Raw genomic sequence first — 12,665 nt, 5'->3', positions numbered from 1 at the left:
CTGGCATTTATATCATCAAAAGCTTTGTACAGATGCCATCATGCTGACAAAGAGTTTTAAGTTTCTAGCACAGTGCCCCATCCAAACTGCACAAAGAAGCTTATTTTTACAAAAAATGTCCACAAGATGATCTGTTGTGTCCACCACAATTATCAACACGCTCATAAACCAAAACATACCCTGGGACACTGCAGCTCTGCTGTACTGCATGTACTGCTGACACCACAGACTCAAAACTACTGGCACTAGAGCATAAGTCAGTACTATGAAAAACGTCCTGAATTTGGGATAAACGTTACTTTTTCTATATAGCATTGAACGAACCCTATGATTAATTAATGCACTAGTAAGACAAAAGCTAGTTTTTGCAGCAGATTGCTGGGCTACTGACAGTAGGACAGCTGTGGGTGAAAAGGCAGTACTAGCAAGTACAGCAGCAATTAACAGAGTATTTTATTAGCACAGGACAAAATGAAAGGATGTGATGGCTTACAGCTGAGAAGGTCTGTCATTTTTTAGTCAAGCCTTTCTATTGTTCCAGGGATGAAGCCTTTTAACATGATCTATAGGACAGAACAATTCCTCTCCCTTCCTCCAAGAGATAGCAATCATTTCACCACAGAGTTTACTCGGAGAAAGAAAATGCAATTCCATTGAAAAGGAACACAAAGTGCCTTAACAGGAAGGCTAACAATAATTACAGCCCTCAAATGCATACACAAGCTGTGAAGGAGTACAGGACATCTCTCATCCCACCAGTCAGCTACATGGAGGCTTAGCCCATGGACAAGTTGGATTTCAGCATACAGGAGACTTACCCAGATCCACTAGTACTGACAGTGAGTTGTTACAGTAAAATGTTTAGTACTAACACCATTGGTCCAACACGGAATCACTGAGCTGAGTGTCAGAATGCCATTTTCCATTGAAATGACATGCAGATTTACAGCTACAAACTAGAAGATGAACATACATGAGAACAACTGTGCAAGCACCTTACTGCCTTAATACAGTAAGTTCATAATGGAGGTTCACAACTATTTCAAAACTAACTTCTGACTGGATGAGTGTACCTCTTCCTTTCCTTCAGCCTAATATAGTACTATCTAGCCAAAAAACCCACACATTAGATTATCTCACATTTGACATCTGGATAAGGATATTGATGATGATTGTGATATTATTATTACTGTGTTAGTTTTAAAGCCTGGTCAGAAAAGAGTACAGGGGATATTCTAAGAAGAGAAGGCTTTTTGGAACCTTTTTGCTATATGAAAAGTTGTACCAACAACTGTTTTTAAGAAAACTTTGAGAAGTCCAAAAAGAGTAAAGAGTAGTTGTCCGAAGCATTTCCTCTCTCAGAAAAGGTTACCATACGGTTTATCATTCAATGCTGGATGTACAAAACCACCCTATAAAGATTCTTCTTTCTGGGCATAGGGATGAAGATGCCGAGCAGAGGGGACTACTTGGGAGCAAGGGAGCATCTCTCTGCTCCAGGCTTGCTGTCTTTGGGAGAGATTTAATCTTTATCTCTTTCCCAAGAATCAAGGTACAAACAATTTTTTTTCCCAGGTTTTTTGAGTTAAGGCTCTGGATGGAGTTTCACTTAAGGCTATTTTAGTCGCACTGTTTTTGTTTTTGTCGTGTCTCAGAGTTACTGGCTTTAAAAAAAAAAACAAACTCCCTGGCAACAAGAAGGGGGGTGATGTAATCTATGCCAAACAGACAAGCAAAAAAACCCAATTTGCTCAAGATGGCAGATTGATCTGCAGAGCCCAAGAAAATGAATCAAGGGCACAGATAAGAAGTCTCCTAATAAGAAATACCAAACTCCTAGGATGAAGAACTGGGCAATGGAGCTGTTTAGTTCCTGACTGTTGGTCCTCCAGGACAGCAACAGAGCGTTTTCCTGAACAACAGACAGGCTATTACAGCACATGCACTGGCTGACACACAACACACTGCTAACGATCCTGCAGGCAGCTGCCTGCTCCCCTGCTACAGTCACAAGCCATACCTCCCTTCTGCCCTGCCACTGGCTTCATACTTTGAGAAGAATCCTCTCATATTTCCAAGTTCTCCAACTGAGAATACACTTAAGAAGGTCCTGACCTGAGCACAGAAAATTATCCTTCCTGCCTTTTCCATAGATTCATCTGCTAAATTCGCATTAGGTAGAGTACTTGCAGTGGACTCGACAGCATCCTCAAAAAATATCCCAGAGCCAAAGTGTGTAATTTACCACCTGGGGGAAATCAGTCTAAACCAAGCCTAAACCCAGTCACAGTCTTTCCCTGGACAGGGAAACAGGGAACAAGCTCCGAGGCCTTTCATCACCACAACAAACACAAGACACCCAGCCACTTGGGGGAAATGGCTGAACACAGCTAGTGATTGACAAATCAGTTTGATACAAGTTCCTGTTATTTATTTCAAAAATCTGTTAACTTGAGAGGAGACAGCAATGTGCTACAAGGTTAAAGAGACATTTTCACCTGAGGAATATGTAGACCACTCCCCTGAGAGTGGTCCCCCAAGTGTCACTGCCTACAGACAAAGCATGTACACACAACTTTAAAATAAGTTCTAGAATCCCAGTTACATTTAAACATTGTTCCTCACCTCTGTGAGCCTTGGATAAACAGTATTTTAAAAACATAAGATCTAATAAAGTAGCCAAGACATTAGTAGTTAATTAACTGCATCCAATAAACAAAAGCTCCTTTGAGGTTCCAAACTTCAAAAATACAGTTTAAAGGAACAAGAACCGATATATTTACTTCAACCCCTGGGAAAGCAATGGAACAAGTCCTCTTATACAAGCCAAATGAAGCAGGTCATTGGGATAAGCCAGTATGGATTTACCAAAAACAAGTCACACCTGACTGACCTGGTGTTGTGGTTTAACCCAGCAGGCAGCTGAACACCATACAGCCATTCACTCACTCCCCCTGACACAGGGGGATGGGGGAGAGAATTAGGAAAAAAAGTAGAACTCGTGGGTTGAGATAAAGACAGTTTAATAGGATAGAAAAGGAAGGGAATAACAACAACAACAGAGTATACAAAAAAGTGATGTACAATGCAATTGTTCACGACCTGCTGATCAATGCCCAGCTAGTTCCTGAGCCACAGGCCTCTGGGGCAACTCCCTCTGTTTATATTCTGAGCATGATGTCATATGGTATGGAATATCCCTTTGGCCAGTTTGGGTCAGCTGTCCAGGCTGCATCCCCTCCTAGCATCTCGCTGGCAGGACATGAGGAGCTGAAAAGTTCTTGACTAGTGTAAGCACTACTTAGCAAAAACTAATTACACGCATCGGTGTGTAACCAACATTAACCTCATACTAAATCCAAAACACAGCACTATACTAGCTACTAGAAAGAAAATTAACTATCCCAGTTGAAACCAAGACACCTGGTCACCTTCTACAAGGCAGTCCTTTCTGTCCATGTGGGGAGAGCAGTGGACATTGTTTAGCTGGGCTTCAGCAAAGCGTTGGACACCGTTTCCCACAGCCTTCTCCTGGACAATCTGGAAACACACAGACCGGATGGATGGTATGCAAGATGGATAGGGAACTGGCTCACAGGTCACACTCAGACAGTGATCATCAATGGTTTCTACTCCAGCTGTCAGCCTGTCACAAGTGGGGTCCCCCAGGGATCAGTGCTGTGCCCCATGCTGTTCAATATCTTCATAAGGGATCTGGATGGTGGGATTGAAAGCACTCTCACCAGGTTTGGTGATGGAGGTGAGCTGGACACATCAGAAGCGAGAGCCATCTTAGAGAGAGACCTGGACAGGCTAGAAGAGCGGGCAAGGAAGAACTGCAGGAAGTTCAAGGGAAGGGCAAGGTCCTGTACGTGGGATGAAGTAACCAAAGAGCCTAGTACAAACTGGGATCTGTGTGGCTGGGGAGCGGCCTTGCTGAAAGGGACCTGGAGGTCCTGGTGGACAACAAGCTGAACATGAGTCAGCAGAGTACCACTCAAAGGCAAATGGGATCCTGGACTGCATCCACAGGGGCATTACTAAAGAGATCAAGATGTGATAATCCCATTGTATTCAGTGTGTGTCAGGCCGCGCCCGGGGTTCTGTGTCCAGTTCTGGTCTCCTCAATTCAAGAAAGATGCAGACAGACTGGACAGGGTCCAAAGCAGACAATGATCAAAGGGCTGGAGAACCTGCCCTATGAGAAAAGACAAAAGGAGCTAGGTATTTTCTTCCTGGAGAAGAAAGGACTCAGGGGAATCTCATCACAGTATTCCAGTACTTAAAGGGCAGCTACAAAGAGGATGAAGGCGCTCTCTTCACAAGGAGCCACATGTTAAAGACAAGGGGCAACGGGTACAAGTTGCACTGGGAGAGGTTTCATCTCAACACAAGAAAGAAATTCTTTAGAGTGAGAACAATCAATCACTGGAACAACCTCCCCAGGAATGTGGTGGAGTCCCCATTGCTGGAGGTTTTCAAGATGTGACAGGACAGGGTGCTAAATCATCTCATCTAGGCTCCCCTTCCCACAAAAGGTTGGAGCAGATGATCTTTGAGGTCCCTTGCAAACTGGGATGTTTTATGTTGTATGATTCTAAAATTCAAGTTAAAGACTTATTTTCTTCAATCCTTTAAGAATACAATTACAGATCACTTCCTAAATTAGTTGTTATACTTTTTCAACCTACAAATTGATTCATTGAATTCATGCAGCACCTTCTGAGCCCAAGCAGTAGGTAAAATTCTCAAGCCTGAGTATCCTGAAGTAGTGATGCCACTGAAAATATGGAAATCCCACCCTAAGATGTGCTGTGTGAGATCCACTGTTTGGTTTTCTAATTAACTCCTCCTTAGACCCTTATGAAAAAGCCAAACTTCTGGACCAGTACTACTATCCTAATATCTCTGAGGGACATGATGCTTTTTTAGAAAAGATCTGTACTGTGGCATCACTGAATCCTCAGACCTTTTGATAACTTATGACTCTACAGCACAAGATGTTTGGAGCTTGAGTACAAATGTATTTTGATATTCAGACCACACAATCCAGTGTGATCATTAAGAGAGCCAATGCAGCAAGTTCTGAATGCAATTGTAGTAGGAGTCACTTGACAAACACACCTAGTTTTTAGAAATGCTAATCACTTAGACCCTCCACTAATTTCAGTTGAGGAGCTGCCATTTGGCTTGACAATCCAGAGCTATCAAAGCATTCAAATTTGGCCTATTGCCTTTCTATACCCTTCTGTTTTCACAGCTTGACAGACAAATCTGGAACTGTCCAACACAGAACAAGACCAATGAGACTGAATAGCAACAGGACAGAATAACACAGAGAACATGTTAATGGAACGGTTCATTTAAGCTGTTCAGCTCTTCCATCTGTGTCAAAGTGCCCAGAGATACCTGGGTTCATTTACTCATCCTCCCAGATGATGCCTCAGTCTTCTAAGCTGTCCTTCCAGTGTACTCAGAAAGATCACATGCTAGTGTGGGCTCCAACAGCACTACAGCAAGGCACATAGTTATTCTTTTTAACATGTCAGTTTTATGTAGAATTAAAATAAGCCTTAATTAAAGTTATCATGCAGAAAAATAAAACACTCCCAAGCTCTTTGATTTCTGTTGAAGGAAGGTCTGTATAGATGTTGATGCTATTTTCAAAATAAGAAGGGAGAAAAGTCCAATAAAAGGTTTTCTGCTGACATTTCCTAAAATCAGGTTTCAGATAAGAGATCTTCAAGATGTCTTTAAAACTGGTATATCCTACATTATGAGAAAGTAAACTCAGACCCCTGTAGCCCGGGACAGAAACAGAGAGGCCCATATAGGGAGTTAGAATAACAGACTCTCCCCAGCCACTTTTGTCCATGTTGACAGGCAAAAAGTGCAGCAAATAAGAGTTTATACCTGGCTGCCCTTGGTCAAGTGACTTTCAAATGCATATCAAGCCTATTATGACCATCCAGCATTGATGCCATGAAGACACGATCGCTAGGCTATGCATCAAAACAATATATCTTGCACTACTGAAAATTAAAAAGGGCTTTTTTTGTAAGCACTAAACAAAGTTGCATACCAATTTATATTCTGAAAAGCAATGTCTGGGAAAGGGGCAAAGAGCTGTCATGGTTTAGCCCCAGCTGGCAACTAAGCACCATGCAGTTGTGTGCTCACCTCCCCACCCCTTCAGTGGGATGGGAGAGAGAATCAGAAAAAAAAAAAAACTCGTGAGTTGAGATAAAAATAGTTTAACAGGACAGCAAAAGAAAAGGAAATAACAACAATAATAATAGTAATAATGAAATACACAAAAACAAGTGATGCACAATACAACAATTGCTCACCACACCGTGATCCACAGCCCGTCCCTGGGCAGCGATTCCCACCCCCTGGCTAACCCCAGTTTATACACTGCGCATGACATTATCTAGCAGGGAATATCCCTTTGGCCAGTCTGGGTCAGCTGTCCTGGCTGTGCCCCCTCCCAGCTTCTTGTGCACCTCCCTGCTGGCAGAGCATGGGAAGCTGGAAAGTCCTTGACTGAGTATAAGCAGTACAACTACTTACCAACAACTAAAAACATCAGTGTGTTATCAACATGATTCTCATCCTAAATCCAAAACACAGCACTAAATCCAAACCCTCAGCAATATAACAGCTATTAGGGAAAAAATAACTCTACCCCAGCCAAAATCAGGACAGCAGCCTATTGAACATTTAAGAAATAAATAAATAAAAATTTCAGACAAAGAATCAACCACACTTTGATGCAAGCATCAAGACAGTCAAAGGACATAAATTATATGGTATTTGCTGTATATGATGGATAGTGCTGTGAAATACCACAACAACCCACAGCATCTGCCAATCTCCTTTACAGAGTATCTCAGACTACCAAAGTCAGGCTAAAATCCTTCAAGATTTAGCAGAAAGATCCATCAAAAAAAGCAACTTAATACTTAGACAATACTTAAATCTCACTATGTCACAAAAATCAGTAATACAGGAACAACAGTGTAAAAGCTATTAGACTCTGCGGCATTAGAACAGGCATTTGTCACCTTCTACTCTTGATCCAGAGACAAATATGTAGTTTTCAAGATATGCAGAAAAGGTTGTATTTCTTCTCCCTCATCCAAAGACTTGTGAGAAGTACACATTTAAGCCTCTGAATGTGTTTTATGGATGGGGCTTAATTGCTTCCTTCAATTCCACTGGTGACAGAAAAGTACTCTCAGAAGACCTGTTTAGCATCCTTAATTGTATTCCAGAGAATACACAGAAGCTATCTAGAGTCCAAACTAAATTCCTTCACGCAGGTCACAAATCTGCATATCAAAGATGTTAATGTATTTTTATAAGCATTAATAAATGGAATTAAATACTTCATATCACAAGATGATCTTAAAGTATTGAGGGATCAGAACAAAAGTGTTAGTTGATGCTTATTTACCTATCTCTCCCACCTTCTCCAAAACCTCCCAATTTAGCCCAACTTTTCTCCCTAGTAGAGAGCTCCTCACAGGAGGATTTACCCATCTTCAAGACACAAAGAATGTGGTATGGGTTGACAGTGCTGTTCACTGATGCTAAAGCAAGGCAAGAAAGCTTTTCTCCTGCTAGATACAACACGGGTTTACATCGATTCTTATAACGACGCAGGACATTTGTTACATTCTTCTCACACTCCTAAAATTTTATAATTGTCAAGTATTGATCTCAATCACAATGCCAATGATGAAACTATGGCAAAATGCTTTCAAAGCTAAGCTTTCCGTTTCTGCCATGGCACTTTCTTACTAGAGCTGAGATATACTAACCACTTGGCAGCCTCTAATGGGGAAAATGCTTATGCCCATCAAAGCTTGTGCTTGTTCCCTATTCCGGCTACACTATGCTCCCTCCAAGCCCAAGGCCAACTTTAGTATCCTGCAAAACCACAGAACAGGCTGACTCAATTCTATAATGCAGCAAAACAATTTTCTTTTGGCCAGATTAGTTTACTGCAACTGAAGAGGTGAATAGTTTGATATATGATACAGTGAGAGAGACAGTGCAGAGGCAAGAACATGTATCCAGGCATAGAACATGCCCCTTTCACTAGAACCAAGCTGTTAATTCAGCTTAAGCCATAACATGAAACCTCAGCGTGAAAATGCAACTGTAAATTCCTGTCACTTACTTGAATCCATTCCCGTTCCATCATCCAAAAAACACAGCACAAATCCACCTCGTAGGTCTTCCCGTCGCTCTATGAGAGAAGAGTTATTCCCACAAGCAAAAGTTCAAAGTTCCATGAAATGGAATCAGTGTTCATGACAGAAATAAAACAATAAACAGGGCTCTCACAACCCCAGTAAGGCTAAGCTGTAAGAAAGAGCACCAGATTTTTGTTACAGAATGTCTAAGAACCTCTCCCGCATTTTAAACTCTATGTAAATATATGCTACAAGAATATACTGTAAAAGCAGGTTTCTTAAGCATCCAGTATAAACAGCTACTCACTTTACCTAACCTCAGCTGAAGGCTGATCTAAGTGCTTGCCCAAGTTATTCTGAAAGACAACAGGCACCAGGGGTGCAGGACAAACAGTAGAATCATAGAATTATTTAGGTTGTAAAAGACCCTTAAGATCATCAAGTCCAACCATAAACCTAACACTGCCAAGTCCACCACTAAACCATGTCCCTAAGCACCAGATCTACGCATCTTTTAAATACATGTAGATGGTGACTCAACCACTTCCCTGGGCAGCTTGTTCCAATGCTTGACAACCCTTTCGGTGAAGAAATTTTTCCTAATATTCAATCTAAACCTCCCCTGGTGCAACTTGAGGTTGTTTCCTCTCATCCTATCACTTGTTACTTGGGAAAAGAGACCAATCCCCACCTTGCTACAATCTCCATTCAGGTAGTTGTAGAGAGTGATAAGGGCTCCCCTCAGCCTCCTTTCCTCGAGGATAAACAACACCAGCTCCCCAGCAGCTCCTCATAAGACTTGTGCTCTAGACCCTTCCAGAGCTTCATTGCCCTCCTGTGGACATGCACCAGCACCTAAATGTCTTTCTTACAGTGACAGGCCCAAAACTGAACACACTATGGGGCATAAACACCCTAACTCTTATTCTACAAGGTACAACACACATTTGCAGCCTAAATCCAAGTTAAATACTTGTTGCGGTTTAACCCAGCAGGCAGCTACAACACCACACAGCTGTTTGCTCACTCCCGCCCACACAGCGCCCAAGTAGGATGGGGGAGACAATCGGTGAAAAAAGTAAAATTCAGTAGTTGCGATAAAGACATATTAAGAGGACAGAAAAAGAAGGGAAAATAATGATAAGGATGATAAAATCCAGATCCACAAAGAGTTCCCACGGAAATGTGCAGCCATCCAGGTCTCAGGCTGCAGAGAGTGCCAGAGCCTCTCACTGGTAATGGATGACAGCAGTGAGAACAGCTGTGTGAGGTGTGACCAGGGGACGATCTGCTCAGAGATCACTGAGATCACTTGTCCTGGTGGCAGAGCTACGAGAGGAGGTAGAAAGGTTAAGGAGCATCAGGGAGTCTGAGAAAGAGATGGACTTGAGGAACCATGCTCTGCCCTCCCTGAGACGGAAGCAGGAACAGCCACCAGAAAAAAACCCAAGATCAAGGGGGTTCTGTATCCTTCCCCTGCCAGGCTGAAGGCAGTAGCTTAGGAAGGGAGTGAACAGAGGCAAGTCCATGCACGGGGCAGCAGGCGAACCCCCTCCTTGCCCACCTTGCCTCCCCCGGTGCCTCTGCACAACAGGTATGAGGCTGTGGATGTGGAAGAACAGTCCATGGATGAAGTGGATGATGGTCCGGATACGCTGGCGGTGCTGCCAAGGTCAGAAAGGCCTACCGCCCACATCACGACCACCCCCACCAGGAAGAAAAGAGGGGTTATAGTTGCAGGTGACTCCCTTCTGAGGGGAACAGAGGGTCCAATATGCTGGACCGACCCTTCTCTTAGGGAAGGCTGCTGCCTCCCTGGGGCACAGGTTAAGGACATCACTAGGAAACTTCCTAGCCTGGTGCGGCCCGCAGACTATTACCCACTACTGCTCTTCCATGTGGGCTGAGATGAAGCTGCAAGTCACAGTCCAAGGGCGATCAAGAGAGACTTCAGGGCCTTGGGACGGTTGGTAAGGGAGTCTGGAGCACAGGTTATTTTTTTCCTCCCTCCTTCCAGTTGTGGGCAGCGACATAGGGAGGAACAGACAGGCCCAGTCTATTAATGCATGGCTCCGAGACTGCTGCTACCACCACAATTTCATCTTTTTGACAATGGGATGGCCTACACGGCACCTGGCTTGCTGCCATCAGCTAGGGGATTAACCATTCTCAAAGGGGAAAGAGGGTCTTTGCTCACAAGCTGGTGGGGCTTATCGGCAGAGCTTTAAACTAGACTCGAAGCGGGAGGGGGATAATATCAGGCTTACCCACGACAAGCTGTGGGATAAGACAGTGAGGTTAGAGGGACGGGGTGCTAGTGAGGCCCCTCAGCCTGTTGCACCAGAGAAAGACCTCAAAGGAACTAAAGGGGGTTCCTCTAAGAGGGTGACATGGCAGACAGCCCAGCTGAAGTGGCTCTACACCAGTGCATGCAGCATGGGCAACAAACAGGAGTTGGAAACCACCGTGCTGCTTGAAACCTATGATCTGGTTGCCATTACTGAAACTTGGTGGGACGGATCCCATGACTGGAGTGTGGCGATCGATGGCTACAGGCTGTTCAGAAGAGACAGGCAAGGAAGGAAGGGCAGAGAAAGGGATAGATTGTGAAGGGCTGTCTCTGAACAATAGCCACCAGCAGGTTGAAAGCTTATGGGTAAGAATCAGAGACCGAGGCAACAAAGGGAACCTTGTGGTTGGTGTCTACTACAGGCCACCTGATCAAGGAGAGTCTACTGGTGAAGCCTTCACACTCCAGCTACAGGAGGCATCGTGCTCACAGGCTCTCATCCTGCCGGGGGACTTCAACCACCCCAACATCTGCTGGGAAAGCAGCATGGCGAGCTGTAGGCAATCCAGGAGACTCCTGGAGTGTGTGGAGGATAACTTCCTCTGCCAGGTAGTAAACACCCTACCAGAGCGGATGCCATACTGGACCTGATGGTCACCAACGCGTGTGACGCTAATTGGTGACGTAAAGGTTGGAGGCAGCCTGGGCTGCAGTGATCATGGACGGGTGGAGTTCGCAGTCCTGAGAGATGTGGGGCGGGCGAAGAGTAAAGTCAGGACCCTGAATGTTAGGAAAGCAAATTTCCAGCTCTTCAGGGAGTTGGTCAATAGGACCCCCTGGGAAACTGCCCTCAGGGACAAGGGAGCAGAGCTTTGGCAGATCTTTAAGGATGCTTTCCACAGGGTGCGAGAGCTCTCGATCCCCAGGTATAGAAATCAGGAGAGGAAGGCAAGAGACCAGCATGGCTGAGTCAAGACCTGCTGTCCAAACTAAAGGGCAAGAAGGAAATGCAGAGGTGGTGGAAGCAGGGACAGGTATCCTGGGATGAGTACAGGGATGCTGCCCAGTTGTGCAGGGATGAGGTGAGGAGGGCCAAGGCACAGCTGGAGCTGAACTTGGCAAGGGACACAAAGAATAATAAGAAGAGCTTCTACAGGTATATCAGACAGAAAAGGAAGGTCAAAGAAAGCGTACCCCCCTTGATGAGCAAGGCTGACAGACTGGTAACAACAGATGAGGAGAAGGCTGAGGTACTCAACAACTTCTTTGCCTCAGTCTTCACTGGCAGTCTTCCTCTCTTTCCACACCTCTTGAGGGGACGGACTGCAAGGCAGGGGCTGGAGGAGCAAAGTCCCTCCCACGATAAGAGAAGATCACATTTGAGACCACCTGAGGAACCTGAACATGCACAAGTCTGCGGAACCTGACGAGATGCATCCCAGAGTCCTGAGGGAATTGGCTGATGTAGTTGTCAAGCCACTCTCCATGACATTTGAAAAGTCACGGCAGTCAGGTGGAGTCCCTGAAGACTGGAAAAAGGGAAACATTGCACCCATTTTAAAAAAAAGGTAGAAAGGAGGACCCTGGGAACTACCCACCCATGAGCCTCACCTCTGTGCCTGGGAAGATCATGGAACAGGTCCTCCTAGAAGCTATGCTACGGCACATGGGAGACAGGGAGGGGATTCAAGGCAGACAGCATGGCTTCGCCAAGGGCAAGTCCTGCCTGACCAACCTAGTGGCCTTCTACGATGGAGTGACCACATCAGTGGACAAGGGAAGAACCACCAATGTCGTCTGTCTGGACTTCTGTAAGGCCTTTGACACAGTCCCCCCCAACATCTTTCTCTCTAAATTGGAGAGAGATGGATTTGATGGGTGGACTGCTGGGTGGATGAGGAATCGGTTGGATGGTCGCATCCAGAGGTTAGCGGTCAATGGCTCAATGTCCAGATGGAGACCGGTGACGAGCGGTGTCCTTCAGGGGTCTGTATTGGGACCGGTACTCTTTAGTATCTTCATCAGTGACATAGAGGGATCGAGGGCACCCTCAGCAAGTTGGCAGATGACACCAAGCCAAGTGGTGCAGTTGACATGCCTGAGGGACGCAATGCCATCCAGAGGGACCTGGACGGGAATGGGCCCATGTGAACTTCATGAGGGCTTATGCA

General features: G+C 44.9%; 1 protein-coding gene across 1 annotated transcript in view; it reads right to left on the bottom strand.

The window, feature by feature from the left end:
- Window positions 1–12,665, bottom strand: part of MORC2 (MORC family CW-type zinc finger 2) — a gene marked incomplete at its 3' end in the record, with an annotated part of 58,771 nt that overhangs the window by 36,991 nt on the left and 9,115 nt on the right. Inside the window, exon 4 of the mRNA XM_082007492.1 lies at window positions 8,189–8,257. Within this exon, the coding sequence (XP_081863618.1) occupies window positions 8,189–8,257 (69 nt within the window). The remainder of the gene's footprint in view (window positions 1–8,188; window positions 8,258–12,665) is intronic.

This window comes from Phaethon aethereus, assembly GCF_964289735.1.
Source record: "Phaethon aethereus genome assembly, chromosome: 17".
NCBI lineage: Eukaryota > Metazoa > Chordata > Aves > Phaethontiformes > Phaethontidae > Phaethon > Phaethon aethereus.
This window is presented reverse-complemented; position numbering and strand designations above follow the sequence as displayed.